Here is a 24,095-nt window from a genome sequence, read left to right as displayed (position 1 = left end):
CAGTCATAGAAGAAGAGGCTCAGGGGAGACCTTATTGCTGTCTACAACACCCTGAAAAGAGGTTGTGGTGAGGTGGGGCTCGGCCTCTTCTCCCAGGTAACAGCGATAGGATGAGAGGGAATGGCTTCAGGTTGTGCCAGGGGAGATTCAGGATGGATGTTAGGAGAAATTTATTTTCAGAAAGAGTGGTGAGGCATTGGCACAGGGAGGTGGTGGAGTCTTTGTCTTTGGAGGTGTTCAAGAAACATTTAGGTGTTGTACTGAGGAAGATGGTTCGGTGGACATAGTGGGGGTGGGTTGATGTTTGGACTAGGTGATCTTCGTGGTCCTTTCCAGCCTTAATGATTCTCCGATTCTCCCTGCTGAACAGCAGCCTCCAGACCCCTGCCAAAAACTGCCACCCCCAGAAGTGTTACGTCTGTAATAAAACAGTGAGACACAGCCATGAATTCTGAGCACCTCCAGATGTCCCTTATCTGATTATTAAATCAGCTCAGCATACAGCGAGCGATAGGTGAGTCCCTGGTGGCTGTGGTTACCGATGCTCTTTGCAGCATAAGGGCAAAAATCGAATACTTTCTGAATAAAGCCTTTGGAACAGCAGCTGGATTAACCCCAGGTAGGCACCATGGAATTGTGTAGGAAAGCTTTAGAAACACCTCAGTTCCTTCAAGTAAACTGCTTTTGTCCTAGGCGTGTATAAAACAACTACATAAATCACACTGCCTGGTTCAAACACAAAGGCCACACACAACTACATCTGCGTGGTACAGCAGGAACTGAACGCTGCACACCACAATACCGTAAGGTAAGGGGCCTGGAGAATGGGCAATAAAAGGGAAACATCCCGTTATTCTCGTCAGCATGTGCTGGCAACACTTCTATTGCCACGAGTAAATCCCATGGATTAACTAATACCTCAGTGATGTGCACAGCAATAAAAATTTCGGGGGGGTGAGGTGAGGGAGAGAAGTGCTTGATGTTATGTTCGACTTTTTTCTCCTGTGGTGTGGGCTCTGTTTGAGGCAGCTTTGCCCAGCACAGCGCCTCGGTTCGGAGAGCGCTCAGCGCCGAGCGCTCTCCTATCTGCCCCTCACAGCGCTGCCCGCCCGCGGCGCGGCGGTTTCTTCTCAGAGACCAATCGCCACCCTCAGCGCACCCACCCCGGCCCGCAGGGGCCGGCGAGCGCCCGCCGGCCCGGAGGGGGCGACGGAGGCCGCTCCGCTGCCCGGAACTGCCCTGCGCGTGCGCGGGGCCGCCCCGCGGGTGCCCGCCCTCTGAGCCGCGCTCCGGCGGCCGCCGCGGGTTCACGGGCGGCTGAGGCGTCGCGGAGCGCTGGGCGGGGCGAGGCGGGGCGGGGAGCGGCGCCGCCGCCGCTGGCGGGAGCGGCCGCGGGGCGGTGACTGGGGCGCTTCCCCGGCCCCGAGCGACGCGTCCGTCCCGCAGCCCCTGAGTCCGCGGCGGGCGTTTGTGGCGGCCCGAGCGCCGCTCCTTCCCCTGCCCCATGTCGGCGTGGCTCGGCCGGGCGGTGCTGCTACTGGGGCGGCCGGGGGGCCCCGCCGCGCCCTCCTCCTCCTCCCGCCTGTGCTCGCTGCGGGGCCCGCCGCGCTGCTGCTGCCGCCGCCGCCTGAGCTCGCTGCGGGGCGGCGCCGACGGGCTGCTGCCGGCTCGGGGAGCGCCGCCCGGGCGGGCGCTGGGCACGCACCCTAAGAAGGAGCCGATGGAGGCGCTGAACACGGCGCAGGGGGCCCGCGACTTCATCTACAGCCTGCACTCCACAGAGCGGAGCTGCCTGCTGCGGGAGCTGCACCGCTTCGAGTCCATCGCCATCGCCCAAGGTGAGCGGAGCCCGTCTCGGAGCGGGGCCGGGCCCTGCGCGCCCGCTGCCCCCGGGGTCGCGCTGAGAGCGGGCGGGGAGCAGCCTCGCCCCGGCGGGTGGGAGGACCGGGCCGGGCTGCGAGCACCGCTGTCTCCACAACTTCTCCCCCAAAGGAGCGCTCCATGTGCTCGGCTGCTCACCGGGAGTTTCCAAGAGCTGTGGGTGGCCATTTTTCAGAACGGGAGAAGGAATGAGCGTCTCCTCTGAAATCCTCCCGCTGCTCGTGCAGCGCTGAGTCGGTTTCAGACCTCTGAGGAGGTTCTGTGCTGCTACTCCAGAAGCTCATTCATGAATGGCGCTGCCTTGCCTGGGAGCGGTTCCTTCTTACACAGCGGTGTGTGCTGGGGGAGGTCTTCGAGTGCAGCGCTATACAATGCCAATTCAATAATTCACGCTGATGCATTACTATTATATATATTTTTTGATCCCAATCCTCCTTTCTGGCTTGACGCTTTCCCTTTGACAAATCAAAAACCTGACCAAGCCAAATCACGTTAATTACAGCCTCAGGACTTCTGGGTCGGATGCTCAGCTGTAACGTAGGGTGCCTTGCAGCTGAGGTGACAGCGGGCACCTCAGAGCCCTGTGCTCTCTTCTAGGCCTCTTTGTGACTTTGGACGTAGCGTGCCCTTGGAAAGGGCATTTCTTTGGATCTTCGCTGCTCTGTGCCTTAAGGAAACCTCACAGTGGGCAGAAAGCAGCTCACGGGTCAACTACAGAGCGCTGCCTTCATGAAGAAGCAGTGCAGTTCAGCTCTGTTTGCATTACACTTGCATGTAAACACCGGAGCAAGAGCAGGTCACCAAAGCAACTCCTTCTAGGAGTTCTGTGGAGTGTAAATTGGCTGTGTTTGTTTTCCAGCCTAGTAGGAAGAGTGCTTTAAGCTGTATGTTGTCCCTAACTTTTGAATACTAACAACTAACACTCCAAAGGTCCTTTTCAGCATTTATAAGGGTTCTTCCCAGAGGTTTTTGTGCTGATTTCTCTCTTGGCACTTTAGGGCTCAGGTGAAAGCGGGCTTCTTGCTGTGCTTCTGTGACACTGGAGGATCACACTGTGGTTATTGCATGTGTTTCGGTGTGGTGTCTCGAGGTCTATACAGAGATAATTCAGCACATGCCCCTATTAAATACCTTCTTGCTTGATTGCTGCTAGCTGCAGTGAGAAAATCTGTTTCTGTACAGCATTGTGGTGGTCTGATCAGTTAGGATTTGGAAAACTGTTACAAAAGCATTAGTTTAAAGACCTAACTAGGTACAACCTTATTAGTAAGCTGCAGATTTATTTCGTACTGAGAACTGCAGTTTGCTTGTGCCAGAAGTGGTGACATTTATCTCACTAGAGAGAGTTACTCACCAGAAGCTCAGTTCTTTGCTTTGTGGTCCCACAGGTTGCTCCAGGTGTAGTAATGCCATCGGACCGCAGTCCGCAGAGTCAGGTTTTTTGATCTGCCCAGCTGGTAACTTGATTTGTTTGAAAATAACTTCTTCCTTTTATTCAGCTTTTTCATTACTTATTCATTTATTATTTCTTTAACCCGATTACATCATTATGTCAGCTGTCACCCTTTCTGTCTGGGAAGTGATTTTTCTGAACATGGTCAGCAACAAAAAAAAAAGCCATAAACAAGAGCTTCTAGAAGGTCTTTTGAATAAAAATTAGGGGAAGAAAAGCCTTAAAACCATAATGTGTATCTCCTGTACATTCCCAGAGAACTAAAATCACATTAAAGGGAGAGGAGAGGAAACAGCGAAGGAATCATTCAGTGTAGATAAAATAGGGGCTCTGCATTCTTTAGAGGTACACACAGAGCACGGGGTTCCCTTCTGGGGTGCATGTATTGGGGCTGTCCTGGGCTAAGGAGAGGAGGGAACTAATGTCATGGGGTTGGTGTTGACAGAATTCAGACTTGATGTGAGGAAGGGCAGCAGTTTGCCAATTATCAGATGTACATCGTTGCTCACTGCACCGGGCAGTGATAGAAGCAGACAAAATGAATAGAAGGGCTGCACTGGGAAGAAAACATTACAATTCCTAGGCTAGATGATGATGTTCTGTACTTCACATGCTTAATTATGATACCATTTTGAATGCCTGCTGTTGCCTGATGTTAGTATGAGTACCTTAGGAATGTTTTAACTGAGTATGCAGGTTGTGGTTGAGAGTAGCACATGGGGGGGGTTGTGCCCCACTTTCCAGATACTCTCTCCAGCTCCAATCAACTATAATCACTTCTGAGTTTTGCAATCAACTAGTTCAATCTAGATAAGGTGATTTAGTTGATCTGTTTCTGCTCAGTCTTTTCATCCTGTGGCAGCATGCAGGAGACTCCAGTAGTGGATGCTTTAGATCAGCTTGCTAGTTTTGTGTTGATTTCCAATGAGGTGTGATCCAAATGCAGCCTTCGCATTTACCTGCCTGTCTAAGGAAGTTCCTCTGTCCTGTTTCAGTCTGGAAAATCAGTCTTTCCTCAATCATGAAATGCATATGCAGTTTTGTTGCTCTGTGCACTTGAGCTTGTTATGTGCCTGTGATCTTTTTGTGCATCGATATGGAAAGTGAGGTCTTAGTCCATACCCTTCTTAATGTGGTCTTTATTGGGTTACATTTTGACCTTCTTCCTTCACTACTTCTGTGCCCTAACAGACCCCATAGCAGCTCGAGCAAGCTGTCAGCAATATGGGGAGACCTGGGCACATCAAGAACCCAGTGGGGCCTGTTCCTCAGTCCATTCGCAGGCCTACCACCAGAAGGAAGCAGTTCCATCATCTAATTGCCCTAGCACGAAATATGACAGGACACACTATCTGTGGCCTCCGCTAATGGCAGAGGCTGCGGGGAAACCCGGCCGCTGCCCTCATTGCTGCGCTGAAGGATGGTCCTCAGGTAGGTGAACCGTAGCCTTTAAGTTAGCTGAGTCTCGAATGCTTTGATACTTAATGCATCTGTTTGCCCCGCAGTCACATCACTGTAAGGGGGGAGAGGTTTGTGGTGGCGTGGCTTACAACAGTTCCTGCCGCCACACCGTCCCTGTCTCACCTGCACACCTCAGTCTGGATGCTCGTTGCTTCCAGGTGCTGAGCACAAACAGTAGATTTGAAGTGTAGCTGACAGAGAGCAGCTGAAGCTTGTTTTTATTAGCAAACACTGAAATGAGTCTGTTCATTGTAATGCTTTGGTCAGAGGACCGAATTGATCTGTGAGCTTGCAGCGCAAGATGACTGTGAAGCTGTGCTCACTTGGAAGCCTGACTTAAAATAACAGGAGGCTTTTGCATAGGAGTAGCTGGGGGAAGGATGTGAAACTGAATCTAGATAGAATTGTTTTTAAATGGGATTCTGAGATGTGTCTTAATTGAGACTATCATCTCTACCTTGCTAACTGTCTGGAAATGCAGTCAAAACATCACCACGTTGCTCTTTCTGCAGACAACTGCCAGACCTTTCTGCCCAGGTTTAGTTTTCCATTATCATTGAAGTCTTTTTTAGGGTCTCGTATTTTCCCAAGAAGGGTTTTGATGCATTTATTTTTAACTCCAGCTTGCGCTTGTAAGCATGTCAGCTGCAGCAGATGGAGATGATGCATGCAGATTTGAATCTAAATATTTTGTGTTTTTCATAGTTACAGAAACACTAAAGTAGCAAATCACCCAATTTCTCTTAACTGTAATAGTGCTGCTTCCCTGTTTGTGGAAGTGGTGCTCCGCGATTGAGGCTTTGTTTTGTTGGTGACACAGTGAAGTACTCCTTGCTCCTTTCTTAAACAGGAGAGATGAAAATACAGCGATGGTATTGGCAATGTCAGGAGTGGTTTAATGCTTCTGACCTTCGATATCAGTTTTTCTAGTAGTCTGTCTAATGGAGGGGAGGGTTAGAAAGAAGGAATAGGGTTTATGCTCAGGTTTTCTGCCTTTAGCGTCAATTGTATATTAGAAAATGATTCATGAAGGCGCTTTAAAGCAGTGCAGCAAACCTGGTAACCAGGAGGAAGGAGGTTTCAATAGCTTAGGGTAAGAAATAACCGTACAGCAGATGTGCTAAGGGTGCTGTTCTCATCTGTGCTGGCTTAATATGTTCTCAGTCCAAAACGTAACACTTTTCCATTAATAATACTAACACAGTGGCTACAAAGGGACTCAGAAATCTCACATCGTGATAAGTGAATGTGTTATTTCTTCATCCTTGCTGCAGAGATGGGAAAAATCCTGTTAGAACTATGCGCAGTTCCTTCAGAGCACCGCGTTACGTTTCACTATGTGAAATGGTAACTTAGTTAAAGGCCTTCTGAAATGTAATAGCTTGGGGTTTTTTTTTGCTTGCTGATGCTGTCTTAACTGGAAAACGTGCAAAAACTTGGCAGTGGTGTATGTATGCTTGTCAGCTGGATTTTGCTGGCTTTGGGAAATGCAGTCTCTAGCTAGATGCTGTATGAAGGCACTGGCATGTCATGCCGTACATGGTTGAGCGAATAATCTGACCAAACTGGTATGTTCTGATTGAAAAACGTTCATAATTCCAAGTTAGCGCGTGAAAAATGTAGCACTGTGAGTGAAGGGCAGTGCTCTGTGTGTGCAATTGGTGTGACAGCTGTGGTGAGATCTTTATGAGGGTATTGCAAACTTACAGTTAGTGTTGGGCAGAATCTCACTTTGGTGTCGGAAGAAGCATCTCCGCTTTGTAATCTGGTGGTAAATTTGTGAAATCTCCCATTTACTCCAAGAGGGAGCCCAGGTGGCACTACTTCCATAACTCATGCAGGGAAGTGAATTTGGAGGGCTGCAAATATCATCAGAGACAAATATTTAACCGCAGTTCTTTAGGTGCATCAAACGCGATCTGTTATGAAAACAATCCCTTTTTTTGTGTGTGAGTCAGACACACCACGCTATTAAAAATAAACCAGTGATCTGCCTTTTGCTTTTAGGAACCACCCAGATCTTAGTGCCTCATTTTGGTACAGCTTAACCTATGTTAACACAACAAAGCATAATTTGAGCTTTCTGGCTTTACTTCTCTTGCCTGAAGAGTGATTGTTTTCTTTTTCCAATGGACAGTGAAGTTTCTTGGGAGGACTGATGGATCTGTGGGCTGAGGGGGGGGGATGACTATGACGACCAGTCTTGCTAATGCACACTGACTGGCAGGCACATGGCACCTGAGGGGGGCAGTTCTCTTATCAACAGCCTGATGGCTGTGGGTGAGCTGAGCTGCATATGAAGATAGATATCTACCTGCAGTGATCTGGGTCAAGAAATGGGTTTTTAGCTTTGGCGTTTGATTGCAGTTCTAGGAAAAGGTCTTTTGGCAGACCTGCTGGTAAGCATGTAATTTGAAGTGCTCCAGCAAGCTGATAAAATGAGCAACTCTTACAGCTTGCCTGTGCGCAGTCCCTTCGTGCTCATAGTCCATCACAGCTACACCACAGCAATCACTGGTCTCACTGCTGAGTCTAAAATACTCCATGATGAAAGAAATAATGTGGTTCGGATAGAAACAGATATTACTTCTCTTTTTTGCTTCTGAAATTCTTTACTTTTTTTTTTTTCCCCTCCTAAACCATTGAGCCTTTTGATGAAGGCAGAGGACGGGAGGAGGAGTGCTGAACCAACTGTTATTGTTTTCTTTAATGTCTGCGGATGGAATTGTGTTTTCATATGTTGGTCGTCTGTGTTGGTCATCATTTCGTTACCTGTCACAAACTATTATAAAAAACTCATCACTCCAGATGTGAATTGCTGCTAATATTCAATCTGTTTGCTTGGAACTGATGCCGTTTTGCTAGCAGAAAGAGAGCAGTGAAGCAGTTATGAGTTGGATCATTTCTGTAGTTGCTCTGACGCTATTTTTCTTGAGACTTGGTGAGGAGAAGGGAGAAATAATAAGCTGCAGTCAGCCCCTTAGCTGTCATGTGCTGCTGTATCTACAGTGTTCAGTGTATAAATCCGTGGTGGCTTTCCCAGCCTGAGTGCGGAAGGGCAGAGCTCTGCCTGGGAGCTGGGATGGAGCTCAGCCCTGGGGAGCTGTGCCAGGCTCTGTGGGGAGCTCACTGGGCACGTGCCTGACTGGGGAAGAGAACCTGCAGCTGCTGTTGAGGAAATGAGAGGGAGTTCCAGTTCCTTTTATCCCCAGATTGGATTCTCACTTATGAAATGCAGCTAAATTTTCTTCCGGTTCTTAAGTCCTCTCTCAAGAATATGGTTGCCCGGTACCAGAGAAGGCAAAGTGCTTGGGAAGATGTGTGCTGCACGGGTTACCTCAGCTGAGAGATTTCATACAGCTGAAATCTAATTAGAAGGTATGCTGTGTTTCCCAAGAAACTTTTCAAGAGTGAAATTGCAGTTATTAAAAAAATAAAACAACTCAAACACACCCCCAAACTCCAAAGCAACAAATGGGTGAATGAAATCTCATCTCTAAGACGTACTCCAGGGCACTAGAAAATTTCTTATTTCCATTCTTCATTTTAGCACTGTTGTGTGGCATTTGTCAATCTGACATTTCTGTAAGCTTTATTACATTTGAGTGCTTATGATTTATTGGACTTCCCTTTTTTTTAGTGGCGGAACTGTAAACTTAAGTAGCTTCGGAGAGCTTAAATTTTTTATTATGTTGTCATCTCAGTAACCACATCGGATCTTATGGAAGTTGTCAGCCGTGTAGCAAATGTTGCATGAAACTTTAACTTAGAATAAATTTAACGATTCTCTTCTCCTATATTAAGCTCCATGTTTGAATGCAGAAGCATAGCCACGTGTTTTTGCAGAGGAAAGCCAGCAAGCATTCGAGATCAAGTGCGATGTGTGTAAGGCCTGGAGAAACTCGCTCTCCTGGTTTATGCAGATTCCCTCCTTGCTGGCAGACACTCCGGGATTGACTGGAAGATATTTAAGTAGTGACTTACTGCCATCTTGCTTTTGAAAACTTTTAGCATCCAGATACCCCAAACCACTGGTACCGCTTGAGAAGCGAGCAAAGGAAGTAGTATCACCAGAGACGACCAGTGCTTCTGGTACAGTAAAAAGCTAAAAACTAGAAGTGTGTTGCTAAGATGTGGCATTGCATACGGCCAGCAAGCTGCTTGTTTGACAGACTTTCTGCTTGCTTGTTTTGGTGCAGTTGGCATGCATTGCTACAAGAAACAAGTGCTCAGTTTTTGCTTATTTATATTAATATAAACTTGGGGCTTCAATCTTAATAATATGATTATAATGACTTTGGTCTCAGAATTATGTGGTTCCCATAGTTCTTTTGGGAGTTACTCTCGATGGGACTGAAGCAGTGCGTCATGTCCTGGTCTTGTGGAAGATCTCGTGAGCTCAGTAATTCCTGGGTAATCTAGACAGGCCTCCTTAGTTTCTAGGTTGTAACAGACTGGAGATCTCAGATTTGAACAGCTCCATTCACTTGGATAAGCTCAGTGTTACCAACCTTACACCTTTTCCTGTGGAATCATAGAATCATAGAATCGCTAAGGTTGGAAAAGACCCACAGGATCATCCAGTCCAACCATTCGCCCTTCACCACTGGTTCCTGCTAAACCATGTCCCTCAACACAACATCCAAAAGTGCCATGCATTGACTTGTGATCCAGACGTCATGCAAGAATAATGCCATTGTTAAAGAATATAATGATTCAGTTAACCACCTTTTCCATTTGCTGTAATTAATGCTTTAGGAAGGTGAAATCTGAGAAGACTGCCCAAATGAAAACTTTATTTTCCAGATCTTGCATGTGCTAAATGATTGTAATGCACAAGTATTTATCTATTTTAGATGGTCAAAAAACAACACTCAAGCCTTGAGCCATTGGTTTTTTTGACTGCATTTGTCTTGTGTAAAACACTACATTTCGTGTCTTTGGGGAGACAGTTTCCTAGTAGCTGTCCTGTCTGGTGTGAGGGGTGTTTTACTTTAGCTCTCTTTTGGAAAGATCACTTAAAATCCAACTTCTACTTGCTAAACAGCTTGAACCCTTCAGTGATGGGTTACCTTTGTGTGTATCCTGTCAACATAGGTACTGATTTGGTGTATAGTCTGTATTAGAAGAACTTGACATCCATTTCTGAAAGAAGTTGCTTAAAGCTTAGCCATGCAACTAAAAGCTCTTATTTTATAAAAAGATAAAGTAAATGGAAAAACGGAGATAAGTGTGTTACGCAAACAGTAATTAAGGAGGCAGTTATGGAGCTCCTTAATGCAGTTTATTTTTTGCTGGTAAAGAAATGGAGAATGGGAGAAGCTGAACGTGTGTGAGCGTTGTCTTGTGTCACCCCCCGCTCTTTCCATTCTTCCTCCTTAAATTGTCATGGCGCTATTTCAGAAACTGGAAAGCAAATGTTCTTATTGTCATTTCACTGCAGTGTAGGATAACCTCCTTTAACATTAGCTTGCCTTTTGGAACTCTGGGGATGTGACTAACCTGTGCCACAAGCAGCCTCTTGCTTCCTCAGATGCAGTGAGTTTTTTAAGGTGAAGCTCACAACGTACATTCTTAATCCAGCAGAGTGCATATCTCATTCAAAACTGTGGGATGTGAAATCGCTGGTATGTTTTGGGGGGGGATTTTCATTTACTTTGTGTTCTTAAATATTTGCATGTTAATTATTAATAATTCACCCCAATGCATCCTGATACACAGTCTGTTTTACACATACTACACCTTGTTTGGTGGTTGGTTGTTTTTTTATTTGATCATTACGAATGAATGCTTTAGTTTTTAGCAGATCCCAGCATGCCACTTTTTCAGCCTGCAGGTTTATCTCTATAAAGGGCAAGTGGAAGCATTGGAAGACCATGATGTTACATGTTTGGAGATGGGGCATAGTTGGTGGCAGCTCACCTTCCACCTTAAAACAGTCATTAGGAGCAGGTGGCTGCTTTTGTTCTCTCTCACTGCTTGTACCCAGGGACAAAAGCTTTGCTCAACCTACTTGCTAAATACTTGGTAGCTTTTAAGGGTGTTGGTGCCCCTACCGTAATTTGCTGAGCAGTTGTTGTGCTTTGCTTTGGAAAAGACTTTCCTGTGTCCGTGCCAGGTATGAGGCATTTCCAGAGTTAAATCCTCCCTCTCCATGTGGCTGCAGTCACAGTTGAAGGCTCCTGCTTGACCTGGGGGAAGGACACAGTCTTAGAAAATCTTTTTCATTTCTAAAACATTAAAAAAATTTGAGAGGCTTCTACAGGGAGACCAGGTGAGAGGAAGCAGCGCCATGGGTGTCAGCAGGGGCCCAGGTTTTGGTTCCTGGAGCTCCCTTCTCAGGGATAGCCTGGGACCTGGCTGCTGGACACCAACAAGTCTTCCCAGACCTCCAGAGGGGCCTTGGGACTTGGTTGGGAGGTGATGCAGGAAATGGTGATTGATTCTCATCTGTGCCACAGAGATCTTTCTGCTTCTTGGTGTGTTGTGTATGCAACGTTATATTGCTGCACAGCTCTATATTTTCTTCACGTCCAAATGCTTACTGGGAACCAACAGATAATGTTCCATTTCACCCTGCTGTGGTTTTACTTGTAAATAACATTGATTTCAAGTTACTTTTACTGTGAAAATAATTTTAAATCATTTGTTCTCTGTAGCTCTTGACTGTATGCAGTGATCCATCCCTTCCTTAATGCTGGCCAGTATAACACTGTGTTCAGAGTGCAAGTCATCAGTCTCCATTAGTATATTATGCCATTTTTCATGGCAAACAGAGTGGGTAGAAATTGTTTTACTGCCCTAGTTGAGTTTCATGGAAGACTGGAGAGAAACATGTATGGAACTAACTGATTGCTTTGCCAGCTGCGCCTTTACATACAATAGCTTCAGTTTTCACATTGTGAATTATTACTTCATTAAATCCTGACATTGGGCTGATTTTTTTTTTTTACAGAGCTCAAGTAGAGATACGGTGTCACAAATGTGAAACAAGCTTCTGTTCCAGAATAAGAGATTAAACCCAATATCTTTTTTTTTTTACCAGTAGTCCCATTGTGGCTGAATTCCATGCTGGCAACGGTCATTTTCTCTAGGTCTGGCTGTGTTGGTGGCTGAGGACAAGTACTAGGTAAAGGGCAAGTCCTCTGATCAAGAAGGAAATTAGGAACATAAGGGGAAAAATAACCAAATCACCCCTTGCAGCAGCAATGTGAAAGGACCTCGGCATCCATCTTATGTTCTCCTGGGAAGTGCCGTGAAGGCTTCCTGATAAGGCTGGAGTTCCTCTCATCCTTCCAGCAGCTCTGTGTTACTGGCAGCATATTAAGGAGACTTGCACTAGTGAGAAAACAGGGTTGGTTTTTAGTCTTGTCAACTACTCGTAATGGCATTGTAGAGCACTGTTGACTTCATATTCCCCTGACCTCTTGGATATAGGCAGGGAGCTGCCTCTCTTCCCCTTTCTCTGCTGTCTCTTCGGGGTTGCTCCTCCCAGGATCGCTGACTGCTGAAACCCTTCCCTTTCCTCCCTGCTGGAGGAGAGGCTATGTAACACTGCTGAATTTGGAACAGCACATGAGAACAAGGAGAGGGAATGGTGCCAGAGGCATTCATGCCTCATCATATAGCGTGAAACAGATAGGAGGAGCATGAATATGATCCGGCTCTCCAGCAAGCATTGCCATTACTGGTATGTCAGTGATACAGGCAATTCACTATTGCCATAGTAGAGGCTACTTTGCACTGCCAGGAGGAAAACTGAAATAGATTGCTTATTTCCTCACATGTGGAAAATAGGCTTGTTCTGTGTGCAGAAATCCCTGAGGATTCAGCTGTGGTTTTGCGTTCATAATTAATAATTATCAAGCAGATTAGCAGGTGGAGGATGCAACTTCAGCACTTCTAGGAGTTTGCTGTTTTATCACAGTTGAGATTGTTACAAAAGAAAAGTTTAAAAAAAAAAAGGAAAAGTGGGCAAAGTTGAAGTATACAGTAAAATCAGCTAGTTTCAAGGGAAAGTGAAACAGTACTGGGATTAGATAAATGGATCTGATTGGTGGTACTTCATGGAGCACAACTCCCAGAGCAGCTTTAGAGGGGGATTGCGTGCGCAGCTCTGCCTCGCAGTGGTGTCACTTGGGCTGAGTTAGCTCTGCTGCTGGGAGCTGCGTAGGTGCACTTGGAATTGGGCTGCTTAATCCTCTGGGGCGAAGGCTGATGGTTATTGAAGTCTGCAGAAACACTGCCCAGGAGAAAAATTTCCCTCTTATTTTTTTCTTAAAGGCAATCGCTTGAAATAGTTAAGTCAGTGAGTGCTGTTCTTAGAGACTACTGAGCTTTACTCTTCCTTTGTTGCTCTCTTTCCTTATTTATGACTTTCTTTATATAACCAACAATCTTAGTGATGTCAGATCGCTCTCATGAATAGAATAAAAATTGTCCTTTGGTAGGACTTAAAAATCACATACAGAAGAAATTAGAGAGTCAGAGGGCTGCGTAACAGCCCAGTAGATACTCTGTACTCTTATGTTATACAAGCCAAGAGAAGATGTTTTGGGATTCTCTGTAAACTGTATTTTGTCTGTTTTCACACTGTACAACACTCAGTGCTGCAGCTGTTTGCCAAAGACAGCCAATGCTGTGGCTTGGTTTGACCATGTGCAGTCAGGTACACAGGAAGGAGGCACCCAAGTGCTGGATGCACAGGGCTGCCTTTAGCAGTAGGTTAAGAATAGGTTAACTGCTACTGTGTTTTGTATTTACTGAACGCTTAATATAGCGAGGTAGCAGTTACCTGAGAGTAATTTATGGCTGGAACTTACGTTGTCAGCAGTTTCTTTCAGTGCTTTTTTTTGCAGATAGGTATCAAAGGTTTCTTAAGGACTTCTGGGAAGCTCATAGTTTTTTTTTTTTTCTATTGCCACAATGCAGTGAGAAATCAGCAGCAGTGTGTTTACTTGCTGTGAGTCTGTAACTGAATGAATGCCATTCTCTTTTTCTGTCTGCTCTTCCTCTCTTGTTCTGGGTAGCTTCTTTAATTCTGAGATAGATGAAAAGCAAGAAACTATGCATTTAAAGTGGTTTCAGAGAGACTCTTATTTCTACAGTCTTCCGTACTGCCAAGGTTGTCCTCTGGCAGGGAATGAGGTTTACCAACAGGCTGATGCATGGTGATATGTGATAAAAGCAGTTTCTTCAATTTTCTGTAAATATAATGATGGCATTATCTTAAAAGAGGGAAAAATCATCCCACCAAGGCCACCAGACTCACAGCTTATGTCCTGCCCTGCTGTAACTGCCTGCGTGTGGTCAGGGCTGTTGGTTGGGTGTTGCTGTCTGCAGGAGTACAGGTGCTGATGCTGTGGGCACCAGGTACTGTGGAAGCGCTGCTGTTGCCAGCCTTGAATTTGTTCTAATAGTGAGCTTTGCTCTGCGCCTCTCTGAATATCAACCAAGGAGCTTTTTCTGATTTCAAGAAGCCTGCGTGCTGCAAAAGGCAAAAGCCAGCACTCTGCCTGAGAATAACAGAAACAACTGATGCCTTGGAGAAAAAAGTGAATGATAACATGGACCTGGTCTGCTGCTGGCATGGGGCACAAGCCCCCTATCACTGGCATTCTGCGGTAGTGCTGGGGCTGAGGAGAGCTGCCCTGGTGCACTGCAGGCTGCTGGCAATCACTTGCCTGCCTGGGAGAGGTAGGAAGGAATGAACTCATCTCTCAGCTTCTCAGATCTTGTTTTAAGACCAGGAACTGGGGGAGCATCATTAAATAAAGGACCTCATAGTTATGCCTGTACCTCCACGGGTATTTCACGAGCACTCGCTGCTGGGAGTCGCATCAGTGATGCCTCATGCTCCTCTATTAGAAGGTGACGAAAGCCCTGCACTAGATCGAATCTTTTTGGCTGTGTGTAGGGCTGTGATAACTGCTGTTAACAAATCTTTTGCGGTGTCCCACGAAACAGTTTTGCTTATCCTCTTAAGTGAAACTGCTGTGAGGGGTATCTTAGAACTCAATCTAGCACAGTGATAATGCATAGATGCTGTGATCTTTTTTTTTCTGGTTCTGTACAGTTATTGAGCTGCTTCTCTGCCCAGCTGAAAACTGGTGAAGTAATGGATGGATGCTTAACTTGAAACCTGACAGGCACAAGAAAAAAACAAAGCTGGCAGTGAAGTCAAAACATCACCTCATGGTTAGGAGGGTATATTTGGATTAGTTTAATTCCACTCTAATGTTAAAGTATTTATCCAGTCTTTTTCCGCTGTTACCAGTGGAAGTGTTAATAATGCCAGGGGAAGAATTTGCTGTACCACTGAGAAATGTCCCTCCATTAGCACCAGGGAACGCATTGAAGTCCCTGAGCTTTGAAACAGGGTGAGGAGAGAAAAACTCAACCTCCATTTGGGATGATGGCTATTATGCTTCTGCAAAAGAATTTGCCTTTTTGTGGCAGAGAATTGTGACTCTGTGGATGGCTCACTGCAGTTGGGATTTGCTACATAAGCTTGGCAGCACTGTTGCACCCCCTTATGTTTTTTACTATTCTTTGTTAAATAATATATAATGTAATTCTGTTGTGCACAGATCAGTAAACCGTGTTATTGTTCATATTTACTCCCCAGCAGTGATACTTCCCACACTTCTGGCACTTCTGCACAAACACTTGAGCTGCTTTTCTTTTCCATTTCTCTCTGAAATGTTTATCCTTACCCCCACATCTCTATTACAAACTGCAAGCCCTTTCTACTTGGTCATCATTTTAGCTGGTTAACCTCCTTGAATCGTGAGGCAAGCATCTTATTTCATATATTTTGCAACTGCAGTTTGAGATATTATGAAGCAAAACATATTTTGGTATGAACATACTTGAGTGGAAATGAAAGACTGAACTTGAATTGATGAGATGCTGATAGTTAGTTAAGGTCAGGAATAAATGTCTCAGTGGTGAAGGTGGTGATTTGGGTTTCTGGATGCCTGTTGTCATTTTACACTCTCACTTAGATGTAGCGACAGGATTTCCATCTTAGATCTGTGTTTTGTTAAACATCCTTATGTTTAACATTCTTGTCCTCATCCTTATTGTTAAACATCGTTATGACACCAAGCTGGCTGGAAGTGTTGATCTGCCTGAGGGTAGCGAGGCCCTACAGAGGGATCTGGATAGGCTGGATAACTGGGCTGAAGCCAATGGGATGGGATTCAACAAGACCAAATGCCGGGTCCTGCACTTTGGCCACAATAACCCCAGGCAACGCTACAGGCTTGGGGCAGAGTGGCTGGAAGACTGTGTAGAGGAAATGGACTTGGGGGTGTTGATTGACGCTAGACTGAACATGAGCCAGCAGTGTGCCCAGGAGGCCAAGAAGGCCAATGGCATCCTGGCTTGTATCAGAAATAGTTCCCTGTTCTCAGCAGGAACAGGGAAGTAATTCTCCGCCTGTACTCAGCACTGGTGAGGCCGCACTTCGAGTACTGTGTCCAGTTTTGGGCCCCTCACTGTAAGAAAGACATCGAGGCCCTGGAGCGTGTCCAGAGGAGGGCAACAAAGCTGGTGAGGGGTCTGGAGCACAGGCCTTATGAGGAGCGGCTGAAGGAGCTGGGATTGTTCAGTCTAGAGAAGAGGAGGCTCAGGGGAGACCTTATTGCTCTCTGTAACTACCTGAAAGGAGGCTGTAGTGAGCTGGGGGTCAGCCTCTTCTCCCGGGTGACTAGTGATAGGACAAGAGGGAATAGCTTCAAGCTGCACCAAGGAAGATTCAGGCTGGACGTTAGGAAATACTACTTCTCTGAAAGGGTGGTCAGGCACTGGAATGGGCTGCCCAGAGAGGTGGTGGAGTCACCAACCCTGGTGGTGTTTAAAGAGCGTTTGGATGTTGTGTTGAGGAACATGGTTTAGTGAGAACCTTTGGTGAAGGGCGAACGAATGGTTGGACTGGATGATCCTGTGGGTCTTTTCCAACCTTAGCGATTCTATGATTCTATGATCCTTAGAATGGTACGGTGCATTACACGCTTAGGAAGGCTAAAAGGATGAATGAGTTGCATTCTCCCACTGTTTGGTGACGAATGTCCTGTAAGCGCTGGAGTTCAAGCTGAAATGAAGTTCTGTGGTACTTAAACCTGTACTGTCCTGAATCTGATGAGCAGTAATGTACATTTATGTTGCTAAATGTGGCAGTTCTACTGATGGCAGCGCGCTGCAGGCTCCATTCAGCACACGCTCCGCTGGATAGAGCAGTGGTTTCAAATAAATGTGATCGTCTCTTCTTCTCCTTCCAGGTTTTCAGGGAGGGAGATGAAGGGTGATTCCTGTGTGATTTTCTGCAGTGTTAGGGTCCCTGAGTGTAGATTAGTCTTTAATGCCCCTAGTGCCATATGTGCATGCTTGTTTGGGCATAGTTATCTTTTTGCAGGTAGTAGAGGAAAATAGTTCATGCCCTCTGTTTGTTCATCTCTTATTAGTGCTTTGCTAAACCTTGTGTAGTGTGCACGTGACTGAGCTGGCTAACAGCAGAGTGTATATTTAGTGCTGCACGAGTCAGCATCTTTTCATGCCTTAATTGCTGTAGTAACAGGAAACCATTCATGAGTTACAACAAATGATGGAGACTTTTTTTTTTCCTTTGCAGTCAACTTTTGGATTGTTGTTTCTCATCAGAATATTATGGGCATCCAATTGAAAATCAGTGAAAATATTCTTTCAGCTTTGTTCTGCTCTATTTACTTGAGTCATTCTGGTGGGTTTTCTCTGAGTTTTATCAGAATTCTTGGGGAATTACAACTGAGAAGGAATAGAGGGGAAGGGATGTGTTACTCAGGAGTTCATTTGTAGAGCTATATTGTATATCTGCAAAGGTGATCCTTGAAAGTAAGTGCTGACTGATTCTGAACAAAGCAGTGCTGCACCTCTCATTTCTGCACTCTTACCCATAATCGTCTGCATTCTCTTATGAATGCCACCTGTAAAGGAGTGCCTCTTTTTAATAGGCACAAACACTGTTTGGTTTCTGGTTGTGTATATGTGAACTTTGGCTGTCCTCAGGCTGTTCATAGATTGATTATGAGGTGGCCCAGACGGTTTGGAGGGAACTGCTGCCTCAGTTCTATCTGCCTGCAACAAAACCCTCCCTAACTTTCAGATGAGGAATGCCTTATGGTGAGATTGTTATAGCTCTCAATTATTAATATTTTTCACATTCCTCCCTCATACTACCTTCATTCATCTCAAAAAGCGGGTCACTCTTTGAACTATAAAGCGCTTCTTACATTTGTCTTAGATTTAATGATGCTCAGCTATAGCACATTCCTTCATAGAGCAGCCCAAGCCACGGTGCCTGCTGTGCTGCTGCTTGTTTCCTGCCCTTGGGTGGAACAGATTTCGCTGTAAAACTTTATTGCAGTGCTAGCTGCAGTTTGAATGGAACATAATAATACACGCCTTTAGGCCTTGTATTACAGATCTTAAAAAATAGATAATTCAAAAAACTGTGCTAACACTTTTTTACAGGCTGAAAAAATAATCCCCCCTGTAATGAGATTGAGGCTTTTGTCGGTGAGGAATAATAATCTTACAACTAAATTGCAGGTGCTGTCTTGGTTTAAATTGGCTACAACTGGTAGAGCTGATTTAACCTGTGGGCTTTGGGCCATGTTGTGGATAAGTGATATTATTTATGTCCTCAGATTTATATTCCCCCTCTGGTTCTGTTTAAAAATAAAGTATTTATTTAGCCAAAAGGTGATACTGTAAAATCAAAAAGGATTAAGAACACATTTAAGAGTTTTAATTCCTTTTCTTGCCCAACAGGCTTGCTAATTCAGGACTTGTGATCTGTATGGCACTTGAACCTTGGTTATAACTTAATTTAGGGTAATGAATGTCAATTTGAAAAAGCAGTGTTACTTATTCAGCCATTTCATTTTATTCCTTCTGCGCTGACGTGAATTCTGATGTCTGTTTTACTGTGTGATACAGAATGAGCTGCTGAATGGCTGTCCTGAAATTCAGTACCGGATGCTTCCGTGCTTTTGCTTTTGGCTTTTTCCCTCTCCCCAGACATGTATATTCTGCATTGTTGAATTCTGCTTAAATTCAGTTTTTGAAAATGGGCTCTGCACTCACGGTGTTTTTTCCCTTATGTACAACAGCTGAAGGGCATATTTCCTCAGCTGAGCTCTCTGAAGACTTTTTTCCTCTTCTTGCCTAGCCTTGAAGCCTTAAGAGCAACTTGCAATAAATACATTGTGAATAGCATTGCTGGAATTGTTTCTTCTTATTTTTTTTATTGCTTGAAAGCAATTTATTAGTTCTTCATGAGACATGTTCACCTGGTGCCTTCATACTGTGCAGAGTTTGAAAGCATGTTATGCTTTAAAGAGGTGGTATTGGAAGTGATATTGGTTTTCATGGCAAAAACATTTATTTTCATGTACTTTTTGTTAGTAAAAGCAGTGCCACCTTCCCTAAAATGGGTGTTTAGCAGGAATCCTAGAGAAACAGGTTATGCTGACAAAGAGATTTTCACCTGTATTGGATCCCTCCCTGCTTCCCTCCAGCCTGTGCTGGCTCAGGTCTGCTCCTACCCCAAAGTATTGTTACCCAGCTTCTCTCCTACTCAAAGCATCCGAAGACAGTCCCTGTTTATGTTCTGAAGGAGGAGGCCTGTGTCATTTGTAGTTAATGTGAGTGTTAAAATTTCCATTATTCATGGGTTTACAGATTGATTTATTTTTTTCTCCTGCCAAACAGTTGTCCTCAGCTCCTCCTTTTTTGGTAATAAGCTTCTGAAATAAATTATGCACTGTGTTTTGGCTGTTGAGTAACTTTCTGACTACACCAAAGAGCATGTAATTATGTAGACTACCACGTCCTATCAAGCTGAGACAAGATCAATGGTAATTAAGCCCACAAGCCTAATGTTCAGGAACTCTGTATTTCTTGATAAACCAAATAATTTTTCATCTTCTGTATCAATACCCCAAATCGATCGGGTAATTTGTGACATCGAAGATGGCGAAGGATCTAGGAGGGGTCGAGTAGGGGGATGTGTGAGGAGCAGCTGAGGTTCCTGAGTTTGCTCAGCCCAGAGCAGAAGAGCTGAGGGGAGGCCTCATGGCGGCTGCAGCTCCTCACAGGGAGCGGAGGGGCAGCGCTGAGCTCTGCTCTGTGTGACAGCGACAGGGCCCGAGGGAACGGCATGGAGCTGTGTCGGGGGAGGGGCGGGTGGGGGTTAGGGATGGGGTCTGCACCAGAGGGCGGTGGACACAGCCCTGAGCTGCTGGAGCTCAAGAAGTGTCTGGACAATACTCTCAGATATACCGTGTGAGTTTTAGGTAGTCCTGTGTGGAGCCAGGAGTTGGAATTGATGATCATTATGGGCCCCTTCAAACTCTGGGTATTCTATAAAATATTTTACTTGGGTTTTATTGTAACTAACTGGCCATCATAACCACATATTAAAATTAGGCAAGCTACAAAAGATGTCACGTCTTGAAAGCCAAAAGGAGTGTTTGCTAGGAGTCTGTGTGCTGTTACAGATTTTTATCACAAGATCTCTGTGTCTGGAGGGCAGCCTCAGGACATGCAGTACCTGGTGGGATGGATTTGGGGCCAGGAACCACACTGGTCTTTGTAATGGCTTCTCATGGGAGCAGAAAGGGCAGCAGCCTGTGACCTCCCGTGCTTGAATTCAGCACTTTGGGATTTTGTCCTTAACCAGCATCCAGAAGGATGAAAAGAGGACGTTAGGGAAGCTTTAACTGAAATATGAGGACTATGGCTTTGCTTTCCTGGCCACCCTGAGTGTTCAGGAGCTCTGGAAAGCGGTGACCTTCAGTAAATCTCTTGTGTTCACAGCAGCTCTGACTTTAGCAAGTGCTGCAAGAATTGCTTTTTTTCTGTTCTCTGAGAAAAGCTTCTGAAATGACAGCAGTGATGTGTACAGAACGTGCTCACTCCGTGCTCCTGTAAATGCTTGTCTACCCTGCATGGTTGGAGTGAAGCCCGATCTAGTCAGGTACACAAGTTTGTGTTGGAAAAACAGGTCCCATCCTTCCTGAACAGCTGAGATTTGTAGCATGACTTTTTCTGACTGTGGGGCACCAGTGCTGCATGCAGCACGTACGTGTTCTTTCACTTCTCCCTGCTGGTACCCACAGGCTGCTCCTTGGGCCTGTCTCCACCCTGAGCTTCAGTGATATGAATCCCATGGTGTTCTCTAGGGGGGAAGAAAACTTCTGTGAGTTTCCCTAGTATACAGGTGGTGCTTCTCTCACTTGTCTGCTAAGTGCAAGTGGCTGTGTCTGTAGACCTTGGATAGTTTGCATCTTAGGCAGATGGAAGCAGCTCTTCAGCAGCTTGTTTGGAGTTCATGAAAGGCAGGTCCTCCTGGTCCAGTCTAATCTCCTACGATCAGGTGCTTGGTGATGAGGGAAAGGCTGTAATCTACCTAGACTTCAGCAAAGCCCCTGACACTGTCTCCCATAGTATTTTTCTGGGGAAGCTGGCAGCCCGTGTTTTGAACTGATACACTCTTTGCTGGGTAAAGAACTGGCTGGAGGCCCAGGCCCAGGGAGGGGTGGTGAGTGGAGTTAAATCCAGCTGGCGACCGATCACAAGTGGCATTTCACAGGGGTTGGTGCTTGGGCCTGTCCTGTTTAATATCTTTATCAATGATTTGAATGAGAGGGAGTTGAGTGCACTCTCAGTAAGGCTGCAGATTACACCAACTTGGGAGGAAGTGTTGAACTGCCTGACAGTCAGAAGGCCCTATGGAGAGATCTGAGCAGGCTGGATAGCTGGGCTGAGGCAAGTGGGATGAAGTTCAACAAGACCAAGTGCTGGGTCCTGCACTTTGGTCACAACAACCCCAGGCAGCACTAGAGGCTTGTGGCAGAGTGACTGGAAAGCTGTGCACAGGAGAAGTATCTGGGGATCTTAGCTGGCAGCTGGCTGAATGTGAGCCAGCAGTGTGCACAGGTGGCCAAGACCACCAATGGAATCCAGGCTTGTATGAGAAATAGTGCAGCCAGGAAAGCTGAAGGGAAGCAGAAGCAGGGAGGTGATTGTTGCTCTGTATTTGGCTCTGGAGAGTCTGCACCTCAAGTACTGCATTCAGTTTTGAGCTCCTCACTACAAGAAGGACACGGAGACCCTGGAGTTTGTCTAGAGAAGGGCAGTGAAGCTGTGAAGGGTCTGAAGCACAGATCTTATGGGGAATGGCTGAAGGAACTGGGATTGTTCAGTCATAGGAGAGGAGGCTCAGGGGAGACCTTATTGCTGTCTACTACTCCCCGAAAGGAGGCTGTGGCGAGGTGGGGGTTGGCCGCTTTTCCTAAGTGACAGCAGTAGGCTGAGAGGGAATGGCCTCGGGTTGCACCAGGGGAGATTCAGGTTGGACATTAGGAGAAATTTATTTTCAGAAAGAGTGGTGAGGCATTGGCACAGGCTGCCCTGGGAGGTGGTGGAGTCACCATCCATGGAGGTGTTTAAGGAAAGTGTATACGTAGTACTCAGCGCCATGGTTTGGTGTGCAGTATTGGTGATGGGTGGATGGTTGGACCAGATGACCTTAGAGGTCTTTTCCAATGTTTATGATTCTGTGGGTTTTTTTAACCTTGAACATTTTTGTAGCTTTAGGACTTTAAAGGAATTGGATTCATTTGGAAGTCAGTCTCTTGGTTGGCTGAATACTGATATTATGGTCTAACCAATTTATTTTTACCTGACATTAATTTAAGTGCATGTATTATTTTTTCCTTCACAATAGCTTTGAGTGCAGCAGCCCACATGGATGTAGGGACACTGACTGTGATCTGTGCAGCTCTGGCTTGATGATGCCCAAATACTTCACAGCCTGTTTGCAGCATTGTATTTTCACGCCATCTACCATTGCTGCCACACGTCCAATTTAAATACTGGGGGTCATGATGTAGGATCCTCTTGCATTTTGCTATTTTTTACCTTTTCCTGAAGAAGTTATGAATCAAAGGCGGCTTGTGAGAAGCTCAGGGTCCGTTATGCTGGAAGTTGTTGAAGCATTTTTTTTTTCCTCCTTTAAAAGAAGAGGCTTATACTTCAAATCTACACGTGGGGTAGGGGGAAGCTGGAAGGCTGCTTGTTTTCTCTCCCTTGTCCCCAGATGTATGCTGTGAAGCAGAGAGCTGTGTGTGCAGCATTCTGTGCACCACTTCAGCTGCACAGCGCTAGCGTCCTTCAGGCAGCTTCAGGAATGATGTTCTTCTAAGCTCTTTGTGGTTTAAGTCCATGATACCTCAAACATTCATAGCGTGAGCGACCAAAGTGGATTTGTTATTACCACAATCAGTGGTCTCAAATGTTATAGTGTTTTCTGTTTTTCTCATACTAGCTGTTAAATGATGCCTGCTCTCAGAACAGAAACGGTAACGTTTTCTTTTTGCAGACTGGAGGAAAGAAGCTTTTCTGCTGCATGCTTGGAGTACCCTTGAAAACAAACACTAAAATATAGTTCTTTAGATTTTTTTTTTTTAACTAACTTTAGTGTTTTTTTTCTAATTTTCTTGTGTAATTCTGCAATAAAGATGGCTTCTGGTAATGGGTTGTTCTGATGTGTGCTGTTACTTGGCATAATCAGTTACAAATGCTAGTTTAATCTTGTAATATCAATTGAGGAGATTTTTGGCTTTTCATATCATAGTACCTATTATAAAAATAACAAAAAATGTAACAGAGCTACTTTTTGTCTGCTACTAAATTGGTAAATGCTTTATAATGTATTAAACTGAGTATGTGATGAACTAGCTAACTTTCTCATTTCGTTTTGACTTCTCTAGAGAAGTTGGAGGTTGCACCACCATCTCCAGGACAACTGAGACATGGTAAAATAAGAGTATTTGCTGAATGTGGTTCAGTGCTGTGCAGTCTTTTGTGTTTGAGTTGCTTCGTCTTTCTCCTACAAGCCATTGGTCTGTCCTCATCTCCATACTACTGCAGAGTAGAAGAAAACCAAAGCAAGTGCCTACAGTGCTTTGTTTCATAACACCTCATCTGGTGAGAGAGCTCCGTGCCATTTAATGAAAGTAGGACAGAAAGCCCAAACGAAAGAGCACTGTTTAAAGCCAGCAGCAAATGTTGTTCGTCTAAGCCAAGCTGCATTGATGCTGTGGTACCTTGTGGATTTTTGTTTTCTTTTTAAGCTTCAAACTCCCGACTTGCTTTGAGTTGCATAGATGTTAAATAAACTGAGATCCTGGGGTAAAATTTATAGAGAAAATGGAAGTAGATTTGGTCTTCTTTATAAAATCATGTTTTTTCA

General features: G+C 45.3%; 1 protein-coding gene across 4 annotated transcripts in view; it reads left to right on the top strand.

The window, feature by feature from the left end:
* The first annotated feature begins 1,268 nt into the window (after positions 1 to 1,268).
* TMEM65 (transmembrane protein 65) overlaps positions 1,269 to 24,095 on the top strand; it is a 35,169-nt gene continuing 12,342 nt past the window's right edge. Inside the window, exons 1-3 of one of the 4 annotated variants that reach the window (XM_040685824.2) lie at positions 1,269 to 1,838; positions 8,807 to 8,887; positions 23,614 to 23,658. In XM_040685824.2, the coding sequence (XP_040541758.1) occupies positions 1,505 to 1,838; positions 8,807 to 8,887; positions 23,614 to 23,658 (460 nt within the window). In that variant the 5' untranslated portion in view covers positions 1,269 to 1,504. Of the gene's footprint in view, positions 1,839 to 3,269; positions 3,339 to 4,525; positions 4,766 to 8,806; positions 8,888 to 23,613; positions 23,659 to 24,095 lie in introns of all 4 variants that reach the window. The other 3 variants (XM_015283111.4, XM_040685831.2, NM_001031507.3) reach the window with 3 other exon arrangements.

The sequence above is a fragment of the Gallus gallus genome, chromosome 2 (assembly GCF_016699485.2).
Source record: "Gallus gallus isolate bGalGal1 chromosome 2, bGalGal1.mat.broiler.GRCg7b, whole genome shotgun sequence".
Lineage (NCBI taxonomy): Eukaryota > Metazoa > Chordata > Aves > Galliformes > Phasianidae > Gallus > Gallus gallus.
The sequence above is the reverse complement of the archived record's forward strand: the minus strand, read 5'-3'. Positions and strand labels throughout refer to the sequence as shown.